This window comes from Nerophis ophidion, linkage group LG15 (genome assembly GCF_033978795.1).
Source record: "Nerophis ophidion isolate RoL-2023_Sa linkage group LG15, RoL_Noph_v1.0, whole genome shotgun sequence".
NCBI lineage: Eukaryota > Metazoa > Chordata > Actinopteri > Syngnathiformes > Syngnathidae > Nerophis > Nerophis ophidion.
In genome coordinates, this window is record NC_084625.1 from 1,128,645 (window position 1) to 1,152,786 (window position 24,142).

Here is a 24,142-nt window from a genome sequence, read left to right on the forward strand (position 1 = left end):
ATGTGGTACAAGTAAGCATGTGCTAATTATTTTGAAACCTCTTCTCACTCCGGCGCTTACCAAAGGCATGTGGTACAAGTAAGCATGCGCTAATTATTTTAAAACCTCTTCTCACTCCTGCGCTTACCAAAGGCATGTGGTACAAGTAAGCATGTGCTAATTATTTTAAAACCTCTTCTCACTCCTGCGCTTACCAAAGGCATGTGGTACAAGTAAGCATGTGCTAATTATTTTAAAAACTCTTCTCACTCCGGCGCTTACCAAAGGCATGTGGTACAAGTAAGCATGCGCTAATTATTTTAAAAACTCTTCTCACTCCTGCGCTTACCAAAGGCATGTGGTACAAGTAAGCATGTGCTAATTATTTTAAAACCTCTTCTCACTCCTGCGCTTACCAAAGGCATGTGGTACAAGTAAGCATGCGCTAATTATTTTAAAACCTCTTCTCACTCCTGCGCTTACCAAAGGCATGTGGTACAAGTAAGCATGCGCTAATTATTTTAAAACCTCTTCTCACTCCTGCGCTTACCAAAGGCATGCGGTACAAGTAAGCATGTGCTAATTATTTTAAAACCTCTTCTCACTCCTGCGCTTACCAAAGGCATGTGGTACAAGTAAGCATGCGCTAATTATTTTAAAACCTCTTCTCACTCCTGCGCTTACCAAAGGCATGTGGTACAAGTAAGCATGCGCTAATTATTTTAAAACCTCTTCTCACTCCTGCGCTTACCAAAGGCATGTGGTACAAGTAAGCATGTGCTAATTATTTTAAAACCTCTTCTCACTCCGGTGCTTACCAAAGGCATGTGGTACAAGTAAGCATGCGCTATTTATTTTAAAACCTCTTCTCACTCCTGCGCTTACCAAAGGCATGTGGTACAAGTAAGCATGCGCTAATTATTTTAAAACCTCTTCTCACTCCTGCGCTTACCAAAGGCATGTGGTACAAGTAAGCATGCGCTAATTATTTTGAAACCTCTTCTCACTCCGGCGCTTACCAAAGGCATGTGGTACAAGTAAGCATGCGCTAATTATTTTAAAACCTCTTCTCACTCCTGCGCTTACCAAAGGCATGTGGTACAAGTAAGCATGCGCTAATTATTTTAAAACCTCTTCTCACTCCTGCGCTTACCAAAGGCATGTGGTACAAGTAAGCATGTGCTAATTATTTTAAAAACTCTTCTCACTCCGGCGCTTACCAAAGGCATGTGGTACAAGTAAGCATGCGCTAATTATTTTAAAAACTCTTCTCACTCCTGCGCTTACCAAAGGCATGTGGTACAAGTAAGCATGTGCTAATTATTTTAAAACCTCTTCTCACTCCTGCGCTTACCAAAGGCATGTGGTACAAGTAAGCATGCGCTAATTATTTTAAAACCTCTTCTCACTCCTGCGCTTACCAAAGGCATGTGGTACAAGTAAGCATGCGCTAATTATTTTAAAAACTCTTCTCACTCCTGCGCTTACCAAAGGCATGTGGTACAAGTAAGCATGCGCTAATTATTTTAAAAACTTCTCACTCCTGCGCTTACCAAAGGCATGTGGTACAAGTAAGCATGCGCTAATTATTTTAAAAACTCTTCTCACTCCGGCGCTTACCAAAGGCATGTGGTACAAGTAAGCATGCGCTAATTATTTTAAAACCTCTTCTCACTCCGGCGCTTACCAAAGGCATGTGGTACAAGTAAGCATGTGCTAATTATTTTAAAACCTCTTCTCACTCCGGCGCTTACCAAAGGCATGTGGTACAAGTAAGCATGTGCTAATTATTTTAAAACCTCTTCTCACTCCGGCGCTTACCAAAGGCATGTGGTACAAGTAAGCATGCGCTAATTATTTTAAAACCTCTTCTCACTCCTGCGCTTACCAAAGGCATGAGGTACAAGTAAGCATGCGCTCATTATTTTAAAACCTCTTCTCACTCCTGCGCTTACCAAAGGCATGTGGTACAAGTAAGCATGCGCTAATTATTTTAAAACCTCTTCTCACTCCTGCGCTTACCAAAGGCATGTGGTACAAGTAAGCATGCGCTAATTATTTTAAAACCTCTTCTCACTCCTGCGCTTACCAAAGGCATGTGGTACAAGTAAGCATGTGCTAATTATTTTAAAACCTCTTCTCACTCCTGCGCTTACCAAAGGCATGCGGTACAAGTAAGCATGTGCTAATTATTTTAAAACCTCTTCTCACTCCTGCGCTTACCAAAGGCATGTGGTACAAGTAAGCATGCGCTAATTATTTTAAAACCTCTTCTCACTCCGGCGCTTACCAAAGGCATGTGGTACAAGTAAGCATGCGCTAATTATTTTAAAACCTCTTCTCACTCCTGCGCTTACCAAAGGCATGTGGTACAAGTAAGCATGCGCTAATTATTTTAAAAACTCTTCTCACTCCTGCGCTTACCAAAGGCATGTGGTACAAGTAAGCATGTGCTAATTATTTTAAAACCTCTTCTCACTCCTGCGCTTACCAAAGGCATGCGGTACAAGTAAGCATGCGCTAATTATTTTAAAACCTCTTCTCACTCCGGCGCTTACCAAAGGCATGTGGTACAAGTAAGCATGCGCTAATTATTTTAAAACCTCTTCTCACTCCGGCGCTTACCAAAGGCATGTGGTACAAGTAAGCATGCGCTAATCATTTTAAAACCTCTTCTCACTCCTGCGCTTACCAAAGGCATGTGGTACAAGTAAGCATGCGCTAATTATTTTAAAACCTCTTCTCACTCCTACGCTTACCAAAGGCATGTGGTACAAGTAAGCATGCGCTAATTATTTTAAAACCTCTTCTCACTCCGGCGCTTACCAAAGGCATGTGGTACAAGTAAGCATGCGCTAATCATTTTAAAACCTCTTCTCACTCCGGCGCTTACCAAAGGCATGTGGTACAAGTAAGCATGCGCTAATTATTTTAAAAACTCTTCTCACTCCTGCGCTTACCAAAGGCATGTGGTACAAGTAAGCATGCGCTAATTATTTTAAAACCTCTTCTCACTCCGGCGCTTACCAAAGGCATGTGGTACAAGTAAGCATGCGCTAATTATTTTAAAACCTCTTCTCACTCCGGCGCTTACCAAAGGCATGTGGTACAAGTAAGCATGCGCTAATTATTTTAAAACCTCTTCTCACTCCTACGCTTACCAAAGGCATGTGGTACAAGTAAGCATGCGCTCATTATTTTAAAAACTCTTCTCACTCCGGCGCTTACCAAAGGCATGTGGTACAAGTAAGCATGCGCTAATTATTTTAAAACCTCTTCTCACTCCTGCGCTTACCAAAGGCATGTGGTACAAGTAAGCATGCGCTAATTATTTTAAAACCTATTCTCACTCCGGCGCTTACCAAAGGCATGTGGTACAAGTAAGCATGCGCTCATTATTTTAAAACCTCTTCTCACTCCTGCGCTTACCAAAGGCATGCGGTACAAGTAAGCATGTGCTAATTATTTTAAAAACTCTTCTCACTCCGGCGCTTACCAAAGGCATGTGGTACAAGTAAGCATGCGCTAATTATTTTAAAACCTCTTCTCACTCCTGCGCTTACCAAAGGCATGTGGTACAAGTAAGCATGCGCTCATTATTTTAAAAACTCTTCTCACTCCGGCGCTTACCAAAGGCATGTGGTACAAGTAAGCATGCGCTAATTATTTTAAAACCTCTTCTCACTCCTGCGCTTACCAAAGGCATGTGGTACAAGTAAGCATGCGCTCATTATTTTAAAAACTCTTCTCACTCCGGCGCTTACCAAAGGCATGTGGTACAAGTAAGCATGCGCTAATTATTTTAAAACCTCTTCTCACTCCGGCGCTTACCAAAGGGCATGTGGTACAAGTAAGCATGCGCTAATTATTTTAAAACCTCTTCTCACTCCTGCGCTTACCAAAGGCATGTGGTACAAGTAAGCATGCGCTAATTATTTTTAAAACTCTTCTCACTCCGGCGCTTACCAAAGGCATGTGATACAAGTAAGCATGCGCTAATTATTTTAAAACCTCTTCTCACTCCGGCGCTTACCAAAGGCATGTGGTACAAATAAGCATGCGCTAATTATTTTAAAACCTCTTCTCACTCCTGCACTTACCAAAGGCATGTGGTACAAGTAAGCATGCGCTAATTATTTTAAAACCTCTTCTCACTCCGGCGCTTACCAAAGGCATGTGGTACAAGTAAGCATGCGCTAATTATTTTAAAACCTCTTCTCACTCCTGCGCTTACCAAAGGCATGTGGTACAAGTAAGCATGCGCTAATTATTTTAAAACCTCTTCTCACTCCTGCGCTTACCAAAGGCATGTGGTACAAGTAAGCATGCGCTAATTATTTTAAAACCTATTCTCACTCCGGCGCTTACCAAAGGCATGTGGTACAAGTAAGCATGCGCTAATTATTTTAAAAACTCTTCTCACTCCTGCGCTTACCAAAGGCATGTGGTACAAGTAAGCATGCGCTCATTATTTTTAAAACTCTTCTCACTCCGGCGCTTACCAAAGGCATGTGGTACAAGTAAGCATGCGCTAATTATTTTAAAACCTCTTCTCACTCCGGCGCTTACCAAAGGCATGTGATACAAGTAAGCATGCGCTAATTATTTTAAAACCTCTTCTCACTCCGGCGCTTACCAAAGGCATGTGGTACAAATAAGCATGCGCTAATTATTTTAAAACCTCTTCTCACTCCTGCACTTACCAAAGGCATGTGGTACAAGTAAGCATGCGCTAATTATTTTAAAACCTCTTCTCACTCCTGCGCTTACCAAAGGCATGTGGTACAAGTAAGCATGCGCTAATTATTTTTAAAACTCTTCTCACTCCGGCGCTTACCAAAGGCATGTGGTACAAGTAAGCATGCGCTAATTATTTTAAAACCTCTTCTCACTCCTGCGCTTACCAAAGGCATGCGGTACAAGTAAGCATGTGCTAATTATTTTAAAAACTCTTCTCACTCCGGCGCTTACCAAAGGCATGTGGTACAAGTAAGCATGCGCTAATTATTTTAAAACCTCTTCTCACTCCTGCGCTTACCAAAGGCATGTGGTACAAGTAAGCATGCGCTAATTATTTTAAAACCTCTTCTCACTCCGGCGCTTACCAAAGGGCATGTGGTACAAGTAAGCATGCGCTAATTATTTTAAAACCTCTTCTCACTCCTGCGCTTACCAAAGGCATGTGGTACAAGTAAGCATGCGCTAATTATTTTAAAACCTATTCTCACTCCGGCGCTTACCAAAGGCATGTGGTACAAGTAAGCATGCGCTAATTATTTTAAAAACTCTTCTCACTCCTGCGCTTACCAAAGGCATGTGGTACAAGTAAGCATGCGCTCATTATTTTAAAACCTCTTCTCACTCCTGCGCTTACCAAAGGCATGTGGTACAAGTAAGCATGCGCTAATTATTTTAAAACCTCTTCTCACTCCTGCGCTTACCAAAGGCATGTGGTACAAGTAAGCATGCGCTAATTATTTTAAAACCTCTTCTCACTCCTGCGCTTACCAAAGGCATGTGGTACAAGTAAGCATGCGCTAATTATTTTAAAACCTCTTCTCACTCCTGCGCTTACCAAAGGCATGTGGTACAAGTAAGCATGCGCTCATTATTTTAAAACCTCTTCTCACTCCTGCGCTTACCAAAGGCATGTGGTACAAGTAAGCATGCGCTAATTATTTTAAAACCTCTTCTCACTCCTGCGCTTACCAAAGGCATGTGGTACAAGTAAGCATGTGCTATCCATCCATTTTCTACCGCTTATTCCCTTTCGGGGTCGCGGGGGGCGCTGGCGCCTATCTCAGCTACAGTCGGGCGGAAGGCAGGGTACACCCTGGACAAGTCGCCACCTCATCACAGGGCCAACACAGATAGACAGACAACATTCACACACTAGGGACCATTTAGTGTTGCCAATCAACCTATCCCCAGGTGCATGTCTTTGGAAGTGGGAGGGGCCTATCCCCAGGTGCATGTCTTTGGAGGTGGGAGGGGCCTATCCCCAGGGGCATGTCTTTGGAAGTGGGAGGGGCCTATCCCCAGGTGCATGTCTTTGGAGGTGGGAGGGGCCTATCCCCAGGTGCATGTCTTTGGAAGTGGGAGGGGCCTATCCCCAGGTGCATGTCTTTGGAGGTGGGAGGGGCCTATCCCCAGGTGCATGTCTTTGGAGGTGGGAGGGGCCTATCCCCAGGTGCAGGTCTTTGGAAGTGGGAGGGGCCTATCCCCAGGTGCATGTCTTTGGAGGTGGGAGGGGCCTATACCCAGGTGCATGTCTTTGGAGGTGGGAGGGGCCTATCCCCAGGTGCATGTCTTTGGAAGTGGGAGGGGCCTATACCCAGGTGCATGTCTTTGGAGGTGGGAGGGGCCTATCCCCAGGTGCATGTCTTTGGAGGTGGGAGGGGCCTATCCCCAGGTGCATGTCTTTGCAGGTGGGAGGGGCCTATCCCCAGGTGCATGTCTTTGGAAGTGGGAGGGGCCTATCCCCAGGTGCATGTCTTTGGAGGTGGGAGGAAGCCGGAGTACCCGGAGGGAACCCACGCATTCACGGGGAGAACATGCAAACTCCACACAGAAAGATCCCGAGCCTGGATTTGAACCCAGGACTGCAGGACCTTCGTATTGTGAGGCAGACGCACTAACCCCTCTGCCACCGTGAAGCCCCCAAACGACACACATGAAATAGAAATAAATAATAATAATTAAACCCTTAACAGAAACAATCTCCTATTTGTAGAACTAAAGGAACAATTACAAAGAAGAGTTAGTATGTAGCATAAAAAGTGCAGATGGCCTTAAAACGCCACAATACTCAGTCACCATATGTAAGTACCCAAAATAAAGACTCGACATAAATATAAATTCCATCGGATCAGAAACATTGGAGGAAACGGGATTAAACCCGATGCTAACCGCCCATAGAAAATACATGGGTACGGCTAGTAGCTACTATTAGCAAACAGAATGAAAATACATGGGTACGGCTAGAAGCTACTATTAGCAAACAGAATGAAAATACATGGGTACGGCTAGTAGCTACTATCAGCAAACAAATTCACTTACCAACTGGGCGTAATATCTTAACATCGACACTCTCTCTCATCGCAACTTGGCCCTGATGGTCGGCACCTATAAGTTTACAATTAGTTGTCAAATGTTAGATGCTTGTTTTTAGGATATGCTGGCAAACAAAGTGACGAGTTTGACCCGGCGCTAAACCGAGACATGCGGATAATATACAGTATACACGGTGGCAATTCAAGGAAATACGGTATGCACCATAATATCAATAATCAGTATTTGTTCACAGCATGTAGACAGCTGTACAGTATATAATATAATATGATGTGTACAGTATATAATATAATATGATGTGTACAGTATATAATATATGATGTGTACAGTATATAATATGATGTGTACAGTATATAATATATGATGTGTACAGTATATAATATGATGTGTACAGTATATAATATAATATGATGTGTACAGTATATAATATATGATGTGTACAGTATATAATATGATGTGTACAGTATATAATATATGATGTGTACAGTATATAATATGATGTGTACAGTATATAATATGATGTGTACAGTATATAATATGATGTGTACATTATATAATATGATGTGTACAGTACATAATATAATTGCTGATGTGGCAGCATGTGGACAGCTGGTCCTTTGACGTGTTTGCCCTGAATGCTGCCAGTGGAGATCACGCTCTGAAGTTCATCTTCTATGAGCTTCTCACCAGATATGACTTGATCACCCGCTTCAAGGTGAGATATCATTATTGACTACTTCTCTATATTGTCACCTTTTATCACTACATGCTGTGCTACTGTCTGCTTAGCTGCTGTGTAGCTGCTGGTGGCCTCCAGCCCAGCATGTTTACTTTCTGTCAATGACTGTAGTAAAACTGAAGGAATGGTTGGTTTTTTGGAGGACATTTAGATGTAAACACGCTTATATAGCACATGATATCACACCAATAAACACTGCTGGACTGCTTGTATCACACATGATATCACACACAAGTAAACACGCTGCAGGAATGCTTGTATCAGACATGATATCACACACAAGTAAACACGCTGCAGGAATGCTTGTATCACACATGATATCCCACACACAAGTAAACACTCTGCAGGACTGCTTGTATCACAGATAATATCACACACAAGTAAACATGATTGGATCGGACATGATATCACACACAAGTAAACACGCTACAGGACTGCTTGTATCGCAAATGATATCACACACCAGAAAACACACTGCAAGAATGCTTGTATCGCACATGATATCCCACACACAAGTAAACACACTGCAAGAATGCTTGTATCGCACATGATATCACACACACAAGTAAACACTCTGCAGGACTGCTTGTATCGCACATGATATCACACACAAGTAAACATGCTTGAATCAGACATGATATCACACACAAGTAAATACGCTGCAGGACTGCTTGTATCGCACATGATATCACACACAAGTAAACACGCTGTAGGACTGCTTGTATTGCACATGATATCACACACAAGTAAACATGCTTGAATCAGACATGATATCACACACAAGTAAATACGCTGCAGGACTGCTTGTATCGCACATGATATCACACACAAGTAAACATGCTTGAATCAGACATGATATCACACACAAGTAAATACGCTGCAGGACTGCTTGTATCGCACATGATATCACACACAAGTAAACATGCTTGAATCAGACATGATATCACACACAAGTAAATACGCTGCAGGACTGCTTGTATCGCACATGATATCACACACAAGTAAATACGCTGCAGGACTGCTTGTATCGCACATGATATCACACACAAGTAAACACGCTGTAGGACTGCTTGTATCGCACATGATATCACACACAAGTAAACACGCTGCAGGACTGCTTGTATTGCACATGATATCACACACAAGTAAACATGCTTGTATCGCACATGATATCACACACAAGTAAACACGCTGCAGGACTGCTTGTATCGCACATGATATCACACACAAGTAAACACACTGCAAGAATGCTTGTATCGCACATGATATCACACACAAGTAAACACGCTGCAGGACTGCTTGTATCACACATGATATCACACACAAGTAAACACGCTGCAGGACTGCTTGTATTGCACATGATATCACACACAAGTAAACATGCTTGTATCGCACATGATATCACACACAAGTAAATACGCTGCAGGACTGCTTGTATCGCACATGATATCACACACAAGTAAACATGCTGCAGGACTGCTTGTATCACACATGATATCACACACAAGGAAACACACTGCAGGACTGATTGTATCGCACATGATATCACATACACAAGTAAACACGCTGCAGGACTGCTGGTATCGCACATGATATCACACACAAGTAAACATGCTGCAGGACTGCTTGTATCACACATGATATCACACACAAGGAAACACTGCAGGACTGCTTGTATCGCACATGATATCACATACACAAGTAAACACGCTGCAGGACTGCTGGTATCGCACATAATATCCCACACAAGTAAACACGGTGCAGGAATGCTTGTATCGCACATGATATCACACACAAGTAAAAACTCTGCAGGACTGCTTGTATCGCACATGATATCACACACAAGTAAACATGCTGCAGGACTGCTTGTATCACACATGATATCACACACAAGGAAACACTGCAGGACTGCTTGTATCGCACATGATATCACATACACAAGTAAACACGCTGCAGGACTGCTGGTATCGCACATAATATCCCACACAAGTAAACACGGTGCAGGAATGCTTGTATCGCACATGATATCACACGCAAGTAAAAACTCTGCAGGACTGCTTGTATCGCACATGATATTACATATTTGACATGCAAGTTGATATGATATGATCAAACAAATATCTGATATCAACGTGGGATGGTAGACACCCCTATTACTATTATTATTTCCCCATTGTTGATGTGATTGTGTGATACGGCAGGTTCCTGTGTCAGCTGTGATATCGTTTGCTGAGTCACTGGAGGTGGGCTACAGCAAGAACAACAACCCGTATCACAACCTGACTCATGCTGCTGACGTCACACAGACCATCCACTACCTGCTGCTCCACACTGGCATGTTGGTAAGTATCCACTACCTGCTGCTCCACACTGGCATGTTGGTAAGTATCCACTACCTGCTGCTCCACACTGGCATGTTGGTAAGTATCCACTACCTGCTGCTCCACACTGGCATGTTGGTAAGTATCCACTACCTGCTGCTCCACACTGGCATGTTGGTAAGTATCCACTACCTGCTGCTCCACACTGGCATGTTGGTAAGTATCCACTACCTGCTGCTCCACACTGGCATGTTGGTAAGTATCCACTACCTGCTGCTCCACACTGGCATGTTGGTAAGTATCCACTACCTGCTGCTCCACACTGGCATGTTGGTAAGTATCCACTACCTGCTGCTCCACACTGGCATGTTGGTAAGTATCCACCACCTGCTGCTCCACACTGGCATGTTGGTAAGTATCCACTACCTGCTGCTCCACACTGGCATGTTGGTAAGTATCCACTACCTGCTGCTCCACACTGGCATGTTGGTAAGTATCCACTACCTGCTGCTCCACACTGGCATGTTGGTAAGTATCCACTACCTGCTGCTCCACACTGGCATGTTGGTAAGTATCCACTACCTGCTGCTCCACACTGGCATGTTGGTAAGTATCCACTACCTGCTGCTCCACACTGGCATGTTGGTAAGTATCCACTACCTGCTGCTCCACACTGGCATGTTGGTAAGTATCCACTACCTGCTGCTCCACACTGGCATGTTGGTAAGTATCCACTACCTGCTGCTCCACACTGGCATGTTGGTAAGTATCCACTACCTGCTGCTCCACACTGGCATGTTGGTAAGTATCCACTACCTGCTGCTCCACACTGGCATGTTGGTAAGTATCCACTACCTGCTGCTCCACACTGGCATGTTGGTAAGTATCCACTACCTGCTGCTCCACACTGGCATGTTGGTAAGTATCCACCACCTGCTGCTCCACACTGGCATGTTGGTAAGTATCCACCACCTGCTGCTCCACACTGGCATGTTGGTAAGTATCCACTACCTGCTGCTCCACACTGGCATGTTGGTAAGTATCCACCACCTGCTGCTCCACACTGGCATGTTGGTAAGTATCCACCACCTGCTGCTCCACACTGGCATGTTGGTAAGTATCCACTACCTGCTGCTCCACACTGGCATGTTGGTAAGTATCCACTACCTGCTGCTCCACACTGGCATGTTGGTAAGTATCCACTACCTGCTGCTCCACACTGGCATGTTGGTAAGTATCCACTACCTGCTGCTCCACACTGGCATGTTGGTAAGTATCCACTACCTGCTGCTCCACACTGGCATGTTGGTAAGTATCCACCACCTGCTGCTCCACACTGGCATGTTGGTAAGTATCCACCACCTGCTGCTCCACACTGGCATGTTGGTAAGTATCCACTACCTGCTGCTCCACACTGGCATGTTGGTAAGTATCCACCACCTGCTGCTCCACACTGGCATGTTGGTAAGTATCCACTACCTGCTGCTCCACACTGGCATGTTGGTAAGTATTATTGTCATTAATGCTAACAATTCTACGAATGCAACCAGTGATAACAATGATACTATTGCTAACATTGTTACTGCTATTAATGCTAACAATTCTAACATTGCTATTAATGCTAATAGTGCTATTAATAATAATGTTAACAATGCTACTAATGCTAAAAATGCCATTAATGCTACTAATGCTAAAATGCTACTAATGCTAATAAAGTTACCAATGCTGACAATGTTACTAATGCTAATAATGCTACTAATACTAAATCACCACTAACGATAACAATACTACCTATGTCATTAATGCTAACAATGCTACTAATGCAAACAATGATGACAAGGATACTAATGCTAACATTGTTACTAATGCTAACAATGCTATTTATGCTAATAATTCTAACAGTGCTGTTAATACTAATAAAAATAAACATTATGTTAATGTTAACAATGCTACTAAGGCTAACAATGCTAATCATGCTCACAATGCTAAAAATGCCATTATTGCTACTAATGCTAAAATGCTACTAAAGCTAATAAGGTTACCAATGCTGACAATGTTACTAATGCTAATAATGCTACTAATACTAAATCACCACTAACGATAACAATACTACCTATGTCATTAATGCTAACAATTCTACGAATGCAACCAGTGATAACAATGATACTATTGCTAACATTGTTACTGCTATTAATGCTAACAATTCTAACAGTGCTATTAATGCTAATAGTGCTATTAATAATAATGTTAACAATGCTACTAATGCTAAAAATGCCATTAATGCTACTAATGCTAAAATGCTACTAAAGCTAATAAAGTTACCAATGCTGACAATGTTACTAATGCTAATAATGCTACTAATACTAAATCACCACTAACGATAACAATACTACCTATGTCATTAATGCTAACAATGCTACTAATGCAAACAATGATGACAAGGATACTAATGCTAACATTGTTACTAATGCTAACAATGCTATTTATGCTAATAATTCTAACAGTGCTGTTAATACTAATAAAAATAAACATTATGTTAATGTTAACAATGCTACTAAGGCTAACAATGCTAATCATGCTCACAATGCTAAAAATGACATTATTGCTACTAATGCTAAAATGCTACTAAAGCTAATGATGTTACCAATGCTGACAATGTTGCTAATAATGCTACTAATACTAAATCGCCACTATCGATAACAATGCTATCAATGCTAACAGTGATATTAATTCTAACAATGCTCGCAGTTTTATTAATGCTAAAAATACTATGAATGCTAACAATGTCAATAATGCTAACATTGCTATTAATGCCAGAAATGTAACGAATGCTAACAATGACACTAGCGCTAACAATGCTACATATCTTTTGTGTTTCAGCACTGGCTAACCGAGCTGGAGATATTTTCCATCCTGTTTGCAGCAGCCATCCATGACTACGAACACACCGGAACCACTAACAACTTCCATATCCAGACCAGGTCAGTTCCCAGCAGTCCAGTTACTTCCTGTCCAGCGCTCTTACTTTGTTCTACTTCCTGTGTTGCTTGCATGTTTCAGCCACTCGACCTCGTCCTGTCTGACAATCAGGAGACACACCTGTCCTTGCTTGTCAAGCAGGAGGACGGTTTAGCCGCACATCACCTGCCTTCTCTGCATCCTGGGGTCCCGCCACCATTAGTACTTCTAATCCCTCCTCATTATGTGAATAAAACACACCAATCAGACCACCGTAGTCAAGACAATATTTTGTGTTTTTGACACCAAAAATTCAAAGTTTTCCTTGACAAAAAGGGCTTAAAAGCACAAAACATTAAAAACTAAATAATACAAACTTATAATCGACAGGATAGATCTGAAGTTGATCTGGAGATTTAACCCTTGTAACTAAAAAAACTAAATAATAATAATAATAATAATGTTAATAAATTCTCATCAAATATTCCACTTAGAAAATATTATAAGGGAGAAAATATTGCATAAAAAAAAACAAGTTTTTGGACATAATGGGCTTAAAACAAAGAAAAGAAAACATGACACATTTATAAACATCTATATTTGTCGGATGAATATGATGTTGATCTCTAGTGTTGAAAGTAAAAAAAATGTATGACTTATTTTGAAATATTTTATGAGTGGGACCCTTTTGGGATCACTCAAAAATAATAATGAATGTTGTTATGAATGATTGACATATTTAGGGCTCCAATCACTTCATGTCAAATATTACACTTTCAAATATATTTTGGGGAAAATATTTCATATTTTGTATGCTTGGAATATAAAAAAACAAATGTTATTTGACAAAAAGGGCATGACACAAACAAAACCAAAGTAATAATTAAAAACATTTTTTTATAAAAACTTATAATCGACAGATAGATTTTAAGTTGATTTATAAACTTAATCATTGAAAGTAAAAAAAAAAAAAAAGACTTATTTTAAACAATTTTATGAGTGGGACCCTTATGGGTCCCTAAGAAGTTTAGTAGATTTTTTTTGTATTTAAAACTGCCATTGCTTAAAAAATGTATAATGAATGAAAATCAATGTTGTTATGAATGATTGACATATTTAGGGCTCCAATCACTTCATGTCAAATATTACACTTTCAAATATATTTTGGGGAAAATATTTCATATTTTGTATGCTTGGAATATAAAAAAACAAATGTTATTTGACAAAAAGGGCATGACACAAACAAAACCAAAGTAATAATTAAAAACATTTTTTTATAAAAACTTATAATTGACAGATAGATTTTAAGTTGATTTATATACTTAATCATTGAAAGTAAAAAAAAAAAAAAAAAAAGACTTATTTTAAACAATTTTATGAGTGGGACCCTTATGGGTCCCCAAGAAGTTTAGTAGATTTTTTTTTGTATTTAAAACTGTGATTGCTTAAAAATGTATAATGAATGAAAATCAATGTTGTTATGAATGATTGACATATTTAGGGCTCCAATTACTTCATGTCAAATATTACACTTTCAAATATATTTTGGGGAAAATATTTCATATTTTGTATGCTTGCAATATAAAAAAAATCCAATGTTATTTGACAAAGAGGGCATGACACAAACAAAACCAAAGTAATAATTAAAAACATTTTTTTATAAAAACTTATAATCGACAGAGATTTTAAGTTGATTTATATACTTAATCGTTGAAAGTAAAATAAAAAAAGGACTTATTTTAAACAATTTTATGAGTGGGACCCTTATGGGTCCCCAAGAATTTTAGTAGATTTTTTTTTGTATTTAAAACTGTCATTGCTTAAAAATGTATAATGAATGAAAATCAATGTTGTTATGAATGATTGACATATTTAGGGCTCCAATCACTTCATGTCAAATATCACACTTTCAAATATATTTTGGGGAAAATATTTCATATTTTGTATGCTTGCAATATAAAAAAATCCAATGTTATTTGACAAAAAGGGCATGACACAAACAAAACCAAAGTAATAATTAAAAACATTTTTTTATAAAAACTTATAATCGACAGATAGATTTTAGGTTGATTTATATACTTAATCGTTGAAAGTAAAATAAAAAAAGAAAAAAAAAGGACTTATTTTAAACAATTTTATGAGTGGGACCCTTATGGGTCCCCAAGAATTTTAGTAGATTTTTTTTTGTATTTAAAACTGTCATTGCTTAAAAATGTATAATGAATGAAAATCAATGTTGTTATGAATGATTGACATATTTAGGGCTCCAATTACTTCATGTCAAATATTACACTTTCAAATATATTTTGGGGAAAATATTTCATATTTTGTATGCTTGCAATATAAAAAAATCCAATGTTATTTGACAAAAAGGGCATGACACAAACAAAACCAAAGTAATAATTAAAAACATTTTTTTATAAAAACTTATAATCGACAGATGGATTTTAAGTTGATTTATATACTTAATCATTGAAAGTAAAAAAAAAAAAGAAAAAAAAAGGACTTATTTTAAACAATTTTATGAGTGGGACCCTTATGGGTCCCCAAGAATTTTAGTAGATTTTTTTTTGTATTCAAAACTGTCATTGCTTAAAAATGTATAATGAATGAAAATCAATGTTGTTATGAATTGTTGACATAAAGGATCCAATTACTTCACCTCAAATATTACACTTGGAGTGGGAATGTATTGCATATTTTGTGGTTTGGTAAAAAAGAAATTGTAATTTTGTTTGAACAAAAAAGGCGTAAAACTTAAAAAAATATATACATTTTTATATATATATACATATATATATATATATATATATATATATATATATATGTATATATATGTTTAATATATATACATATATATGTGTGTATGTATGTATGTATGTATGTATGTATATGTGTTTATATATATATATATGTATACATATATATATATATATATATATATATATATATATATATATATACATACATATATATATATATATATATATATACTGTATATATATATATATATATGTATATATATATATATATATATATATATATATATATATATATATATATATATATATATATATATATATATGTGTATATATGTATGTATATATATATATATATATATATATATGTATAATGCCAGTGTGTTTGTGGGCAGGTCTGAGACGGCCATGTTGTACAACGACAGAGCAGTGCTGGAGAATCACCACGTGAGCGCTGCTTACCGCCTCCTGCAGGACAATGATGACATGAACATCCTGGTCCACTTCTCCACTGAGGACTGGAGGTCACTTCCACCTTCTTCTTACTGTTTGTCTCCTTTACCTGTCACTCAAATATTCCTTCATCTAATATTTCTTTACATTTGGATGATGTGCCAGGAAATACAAGAACTGATACTTGTTAGTGACCACAGCAGCTCTTAGATCATTGATACTAGTCATTGGAATCTACATGTATATACATATATATATATATATATATGTATATATATATATATATATATATATACAAACCCCGTTTCCATATGAGTTGGGAAATGGTGTTAGATGTAAATATAAACAGAATACAATGATTTGCAAATCCTTTTCAAGCCATATTCAGTTGAATATGCTACAAAGACAACATATTTCATGTTCAAACTCATAAACTGTTTTTTTGTGCAAATAATCATTAACTTTAGAATTTGATGCCAGCAACACGTGACAAAGAAGTTGGGAAAGGTGGCAATAAATACTGATAAAGTTGAGGAATGCTCATCAAACACTTATTTGGAACATCCCACAGGTGTGCAGGCTAATTGGGAACAGGTGGGTGCCATGATTGGCTATAAAAACAGCTTCCATGAAATGCTAAGTAATTCACAAACAAGGATGGGGCGAGAGTCACCACTTTGTAAGCAAATTGTCAAACAGTTTTAGAACAACATTTCTCAACCAGCTATTGCAAGGAATTTAGGGATTTTACCATCTACGCTCCGTGAAATTATCAAAAGGTTCAGAGAATCTGGAGAAATCACTGCACGTAAGCGATAATATTAGGGACCTTTGATCCCTCAGGCGGTGCTGCATCAAAAACCGACATCAGTGTGTAAAGGATATCACCACATGGGCTCAGGAACACTTCAGAAAACCCCTGTCAGTAACTTCAGTTGGTCACTACATCTGAAAGTGCAAGTTAAAACTCTACTATGCAAAGCGAAAGCCATTTATCAACAACACCCAGGAACACCGCCGGCTTCTTTGGGCCCGAGCTCATCTAAGATGGACTGTTGCAAAGTGGAAAAGTGTTCTGTGGTCTGACGAGTCCACATTTCAAATTACATTTGGAAACTGTGGACGTGGTGTCCTCCAGAACAAAGGGGAAAATAAGCATCCGGATTGTTATAGGCACAAAGTTGAAAAGCCAGCATGTGTGATGGTATGGGGGTGTATTAGTGTGTTGTAGTCAGCATGTGTGATGGTATGGGGGTGTATTAGTGTGTTGTAGTCAGCATGTGTGATGGTATGGGGGTGTATTAGTGTGTTGTAGTCAGCATGTGTGATGGTATGGGGGTGTATTAGTGTGTTGTAGTCAGCATGTGTGATGGTATGGGGGTGTATTAGTGTGTTGTAGTCAGCATGTGTGATGGTATGGGGGTGTATTAGTGTGTTGTAGTCAGCATGTGTGATGGTATGGGGGTGTATTAGTGTGTTGTAGTCAGCATGTGTGATGGTATGGGGGTGTATTAGTGTGTTGTAGTCAGCATGTGTGATGGTATGGGGGTGTATTAGTGTGTTGTAGTCAGCATGTGTGATGGTATGGGGGTGTATTAGTGTGTTGTAGTCAGCATGTGTGATGGTATGGGGGTGTATTAGTGTGTTGTAGTCAGCATGTGTGATGGTATGGGGGTGTATTAGTGTGTTGTAGTCAGCATGTGTGATGGTATGGGGGTGTATTAGTGTGTTGTAGTCAGCATGTGTGATGGTATGGGGGTGTATTAGTGTGTTGTAGTCAGCATGTGTGATGGTATGGGGGTGTATTAGTGTGTTGTAGTCAGCATGTGTGATGGTATGGGGGTGTATTAGTGTGTTGTAGTCAGCATGTGTGATGGTATGGGGGTGTATTAGTGTGTTGTAGTCAGCATGTGTGATGGTATGGGGGTGTATTAGTGTGTTGTAGTCAGCATGTGTGATGGTATGGGGGTGTATTAGTGTGTTGTAGTCAGCATGTGTGATGGTATGGGGGTGTATTAGTGTGTTGTAGTCAGCATGTGTGATGGTATGGGGGTGTATTAGTGTGTTGTAGTCAGCATGTGTGATGGTATGGGGGTGTATTAGTGTGTTGTAGTCAGCATGTGTGATGGTATGGGGGTGTATTAGTGTGTTGTAGTCAGCATGTGTGATGGTATGGGGGTGTATTAGTGTGTTGTAGTCAGCATGTGTGATGGTATGGGGGTGTATTAGTGTGTTGTAGTCAGCATGTGTGATGGTATGGGGGTGTATTAGTGTGTTGTAGTCAGCATGTGTGATGGTATGGGGGTGTATTAGTGTGTTGTAGTCAGCATGTGTGATGGTATGGGGGTGTATTAGTGTGTTGTAGTCAGCATGTGTGATGGTATGGGGGTGTATTAGTGTGTTGTAGTCAGCATGTGTGATGGTATGGGGGTGTATTAGTGTGTTGTAGTCAGCATGTGTGATGGTATGGGGGTGTATTAGTGTGTTGTAGTCAGCATGTGTGATGGTATGGGGGTGTATTAGTGTGTTGTAGTCAGCATGTGTGATGGTATGGGGGTGTATTAGTGTGTTGTAGTCAGCATGTGTGATGGTATGGGGGTGTATTAGTGCCCAAGGCATGGGTAACTTACACATCTGTGAAGGCACCATTAATGCTGAAAGGTACATACAGGTTTTGGAACAACATATGTTGTCATCCAAGCAACATTATCATGGACGCCCCTGCTTATTTCAGCAAGACAATGCCAAGCCACGTGTTACAACAGCATGGCTTCGTAGTAAAAGAGTGTGGGTACTTTCCTGACCCGCCTGCAGTCCAGACACGTCTCCCATGGAAAATGTGATGCAAATTATGAAGTGTAAAATACGACAGCAACTACATAAAACAAGAATGGGAAAGAATTCCACTTTCAAAGCTTCAACAATTAGTTTCCTCAGTTCCCAAACGTTTATTGAGTGTTGTTAAAAGAAAAGGTGATGTAACACAGTGGTGAACATGCCCTTTCCCAACTACTTTGGCACCTGTTGCAGCCATGAAATTCTAAGTTAATGATTATTTGCAAAAAAAAAATAAAGTTTATGAGTTTGTAGCATATTCAACTGAATATGGCTTGAAAAGGATTTGCAAATCATTGTATTCTGTTTATATTTACATCTAACACAATTTCCCAACTCATATGGAAACCTGAGCCAGCCACACTCAGAAGTGAAGTGAATTATATTTATATAGCGCTGCAATAAACAGAGCAATTGAGAGGAGACACAAACACCACACAGAACAAAACAAAAGTAGTGAATATTATCAACAACAGTATCAATATTAGTTATCATTTCAGCATAGCAGTGATTAAAAATCCCTCATTGACATTATCATTAGACATTTATGATAATAATCCAAAAGAACAATAGTGTCACAGTGGCTTACACTTGCATGGCATCTCATAAGCTGGACAACACACTGTGTCCAACGTTTGCACAAAGATAAAATAACTCCTATTTTTGCTTCCTTTAATAGTTCAAACAAATGTACATTATTGCAAACAGTTGATAAAACATTGTCCTTTACAATTATAAAAGCTTTTTTTTTTAAATCCACTACTCTGCTAGCATGTCAGCAGACTGGGGTAGATCCTGCTGAAAATAATGTGTTGAATGAATACACAATCCTTTTACATCGGAAAAATATCCTTTTTGAATCGAGAATCGCGTTGAATCGAAAAAAAATAATATATTATCGAAACGTGACCCCAAGAATCGATATTGAATCGAATCGTAGGACACCCCAAGATTCGCAACCCTAATATATATATATATATATATATAGATATATATATATATATATATCCATCCATCCATCCATTTTCTATCGCTTATTCCCTTTTGGGGTCGCGGGGGCGCTGGCGCCTATCTCAGCTACAATCGGGCGGAAGGCGGGGTACACCCTGGACAAGTCGCCACCTCATCGCAGGGCCTATATATATATATATATATATATATATTTACAGTATGTGTGTGTGTGTGTGTGTATATATATACATATATATATATATATATACAAAGTATGTTGTTTACAAGTACCATTATCACTGGAGGACGAGGGATCGCTAAATAAGCTTCACTACATACCGTACGTAGTACATCGTGTTTTATTAACAAAACGTGTTGTAACATTTTTTTTATTGTTCTTAAAGTCAGGAAATATGTCCTTGAGAACATTATTTATGAGCAATGTATGATCCTGTAGCTACTTGGTATCGGATCCATCCCCCATATGCCGCTCACACTGGTGAATGAATGATGAATGAATGAATGATTGGTGGTGGTCGGAGGGGCCGTAGGTGCAAACTGGCAGCCACGCTTCCATCAGTCTACCCCAGGGCAGCTGTGGCTACTGATGTAGCTTACCACCACCATCGTGTGAACGAATGATGGCTTCCCACTTCTCTGTGAGCGCTTTGAGTGTCTAACAATAGAAAAGCGCGATATAAATCTAATCCATTATTATTATTATTATTATTATGATGATGTGTGGTATCAGCCAAAAGTAATGTCAAGTATCAACCAGCAGTGAAGATGATTTTCTCCTGCAGGGAATTACGTAACCTGGTGGTGGAGATGGTGCTGGCCACCGACATGTCTTGTCACTTCCAGCAGATTAAAGCCATGAAGAATGCACTCCAGCAGCCCGAGGTGTAAGTACAGTATACATCAACTCATCCTCACATCCTTTTGTCTGAAAACAAAAACATCCCTTCATTCTCGATGCTGAACATACATCACTTAGTGTTCCATTCATAATCCACAAATATTGGCAATAAAAGTTAAAAATAAAGACAACTTTTTCTTACTTTGGAAAAAAGAATAGAATGTACACATGACAAATAATCCTCTCGGCAAAACACTTCAAATGAGGTTGAAAATTCTGAGGAAAAAAAAATTGGTGGAGTTTCAAAAACACTACAAAGAACACTTAGACTTTGACTCAGTGTGTTGCACTTCCTGTTTAGCATTCTCATGTTAGCACTTCTACATTAAAGACGTTAAGTTCTCCATTAATCCTATATATATATATATATATAAATATATATATCGACCACAAGAAAGTATTTTACATTTAGAAAATAATCATGATAACATGACTCCTTTAATGCGCCTTTTGTATAAAAATAGACCTGAATAGACTCGCTCATAATCGGGTGCCCCCTGTGGCCCGGGTGATACATTACCTTCTGTTATGATTATTGTAATATATAGCAGATGAGAGAGAGTCATGCTGCTTGTTAGTAAAACAATGTTCATGGCAATTGTTGCTAGCTGCTTATTATCCCTGCTAAACGTCACACTGAAGACCAGCTGGCTAACCACCTGCTTTAGCACACCTGACTTCATCAGATGAAGTCAGCCTCAACCCGTCCACCAGAGCACGTATCGGACGTGACGATGCCGTCTTTACAGGATCGACAAACCCAAGGCCTTATCGCTGCTGCTGCACACCGCTGATATCAGCCACCCCGCCAAGTGCTGGGACCTCCACCACCGCTGGACCACCTCCCTCCTGGAGGAGTTCTTCATTCAAGTACTGTGCAACCAAACACCTGCTGTCTCACAACTACAATACTTACAGCCTCAACACTTTTTAGGGCGCGACAAAACCCCCCCAAAAACATAATGGTACAGTACTGCCATCTGTCACACTTTTACAATATGTTAGTCATTCAACAAGATAAGACAACAGGACAGCAGAATGTTGCAGTAAAAAATAATGACTAAGAAGTAGATGATGTGTGAATGCTCCAATGCTGGAGTGGAAGTGAAATGCTGACAGAATGTAGTAGGAATGCAAGAATAGTTGCAATGTTGGAATGTTTTCAATAGCTTGAAGGGTTTGAATTTTTAGGAAAACCAGAATTAGGTTTGGAACATGTTAGTGTGAATGTCCAGGATGAGTGGAATGTGTTGAAGGTGGAATGCTTTGAATCGGATGAATAATGTGAAAGGTAGAGCACGGCCAAATCTGCAGAAGAAGAAGAAATAGATTACTTTTGGTGTATAAAAGCAGAGTTTGATGGAACATTCACACAATAATAAAAACATATGTGTGATGGAACATTCACACAATAATAAAAACATGTGTGATGGAACATTCCCACAATAATAAAAACATGTGTGATGGAACATTCACACAATAGTAAAAACATTTGTGATGGAACATTCACACAATAATAAAAAATTTGTGATAGAAAATTTAAACAATAATAAAAACATATGTATGTGATGGAACATTCACACAATAATAAAACGTGTGTGGGATGCAACATTCACACAATAATAAAAACATGTGATAAACATTCAAACAATAATAAAAACGTGTGATTGAACATTCACACAATAATAAAAACATATGTGTGTGATGGAACATTCACACAATAACAAAAATGTATGATGAACATTCACACAATAATAAAAACGTGTGTGATGGAACATTCAGACATTAATAAAAACATTTGCGATGGAACATTCACACAATAAGAAAAAAATGTGTGATGGAACATTCACACAATAATAAAAACGTGTGATGGAACATTCACACAATAATAAAAACGTGTGATGGAACATTCACACAATAACAAAAAATGTGTGATGAAAATTCACACAATAATAAAAAACGTGTGACGGAACATTCGCACAATAATAAAAAACATATGTGTGATGGAACATTCACACAATAATAAAAAACGTGTGACGGAACATTCGCACAATAATAAAAAACATATGTGTGATGGAACATTCACACAATAAGAAAAAATGTGAGATGGAACATTTGCACAATAATAAAAAACATATGTGTGATGGAACATTCACACAATAAGAAAAATGTGTGATGGAACATTCACACAATAAAAAAAGTATATGTGTGATGGAACATTCACACAATAACAAAAAGCATATGTGTGATGGAACATTCACACAATGAACACACACAAAAGTGGTGAGAAGTGTTAGCATTGAGGTACAGTTCACATGTGAACGCCACCATCCTAGTAAGAGTTGACTTTATTTTGACAGGACATTTGTCAGAATTGTTGCATGAATGTTGCTGATGTGGGTTCTGTCCTTGTTGCCAGGGCGATAAAGAAGCAGAGTTGGGGCTTCCTTTCTCGCCTCTTTGTGACCGAAAGTCCACCATGGTGGCTCAGTCTCAGATTGGTAGGTTTCACACACACACACACACACACACACACACACACACACACACACACACACACACACACACACACCAGTCCCACCCCTGGGTGATGATTCCTTCCAGAATCGGTTCTCAAGTTGACACAAATGAATTATTTTTGTGCACCCGCATTGTTTACTGTGTGATAACACCATTATTGTGTGTTGATAACACCGTTATTGTGTGACGATAACAGCGTTATTGTGTGACGATAACAGCGTTATTGTGTGGTAATAACACCGTTATTGTGTGTTGATAACACCGTTATTGTGTGACGATAATAGCGTTATTGTTTGATGATAACATCGTTATGGTGTGATGATAACACCATTATTGTGTGACGATAACACTGTTATTGTGTGGTGATAACACCGTTATTGTGTGTTGATATCAGCGTTATTGTGTGATGATAACACCGTTATTGTGTGACGATAACACTGTTATTGTGTGGTGATAACACCGTTATTGTGTGTTGATATCAGCGTTATTGTGTGATGATAACACCGTTATTGTGTGACGATAACATTGTTTTGTGAGATGATAATACTAATATTGTGTGACGATAACACTGTTATTGTGTGATGATAACAGCGTTATTGTGTGATGATAACAGCGTTATTGTGTGATGATAACACAG

The 24,142-nt window shown here is 39.1% G+C and overlaps 1 protein-coding gene across 2 annotated transcripts in view; it reads left to right on the plus strand.

Annotated features, from left to right (window-relative positions):
* LOC133569070 (dual specificity calcium/calmodulin-dependent 3',5'-cyclic nucleotide phosphodiesterase 1C-like) overlaps nucleotides 1–24,142 on the plus strand; it is a 52,917-nt gene that overhangs the window by 23,355 nt on the left and 5,420 nt on the right. For both annotated transcript variants that reach the window (XM_061921206.1, XM_061921205.1), the window contains exons 7-13: nucleotides 7,649–7,765; nucleotides 9,991–10,131; nucleotides 12,991–13,091; nucleotides 16,223–16,351; nucleotides 20,870–20,971; nucleotides 21,735–21,855; nucleotides 23,405–23,486. In XM_061921206.1, coding sequence (XP_061777190.1) covers nucleotides 7,649–7,765; nucleotides 9,991–10,131; nucleotides 12,991–13,091; nucleotides 16,223–16,351; nucleotides 20,870–20,971; nucleotides 21,735–21,855; nucleotides 23,405–23,486 — 793 coding nt within the window. The remainder of the gene's footprint in view (nucleotides 1–7,648; nucleotides 7,766–9,990; nucleotides 10,132–12,990; nucleotides 13,092–16,222; nucleotides 16,352–20,869; nucleotides 20,972–21,734; nucleotides 21,856–23,404; nucleotides 23,487–24,142) is intronic.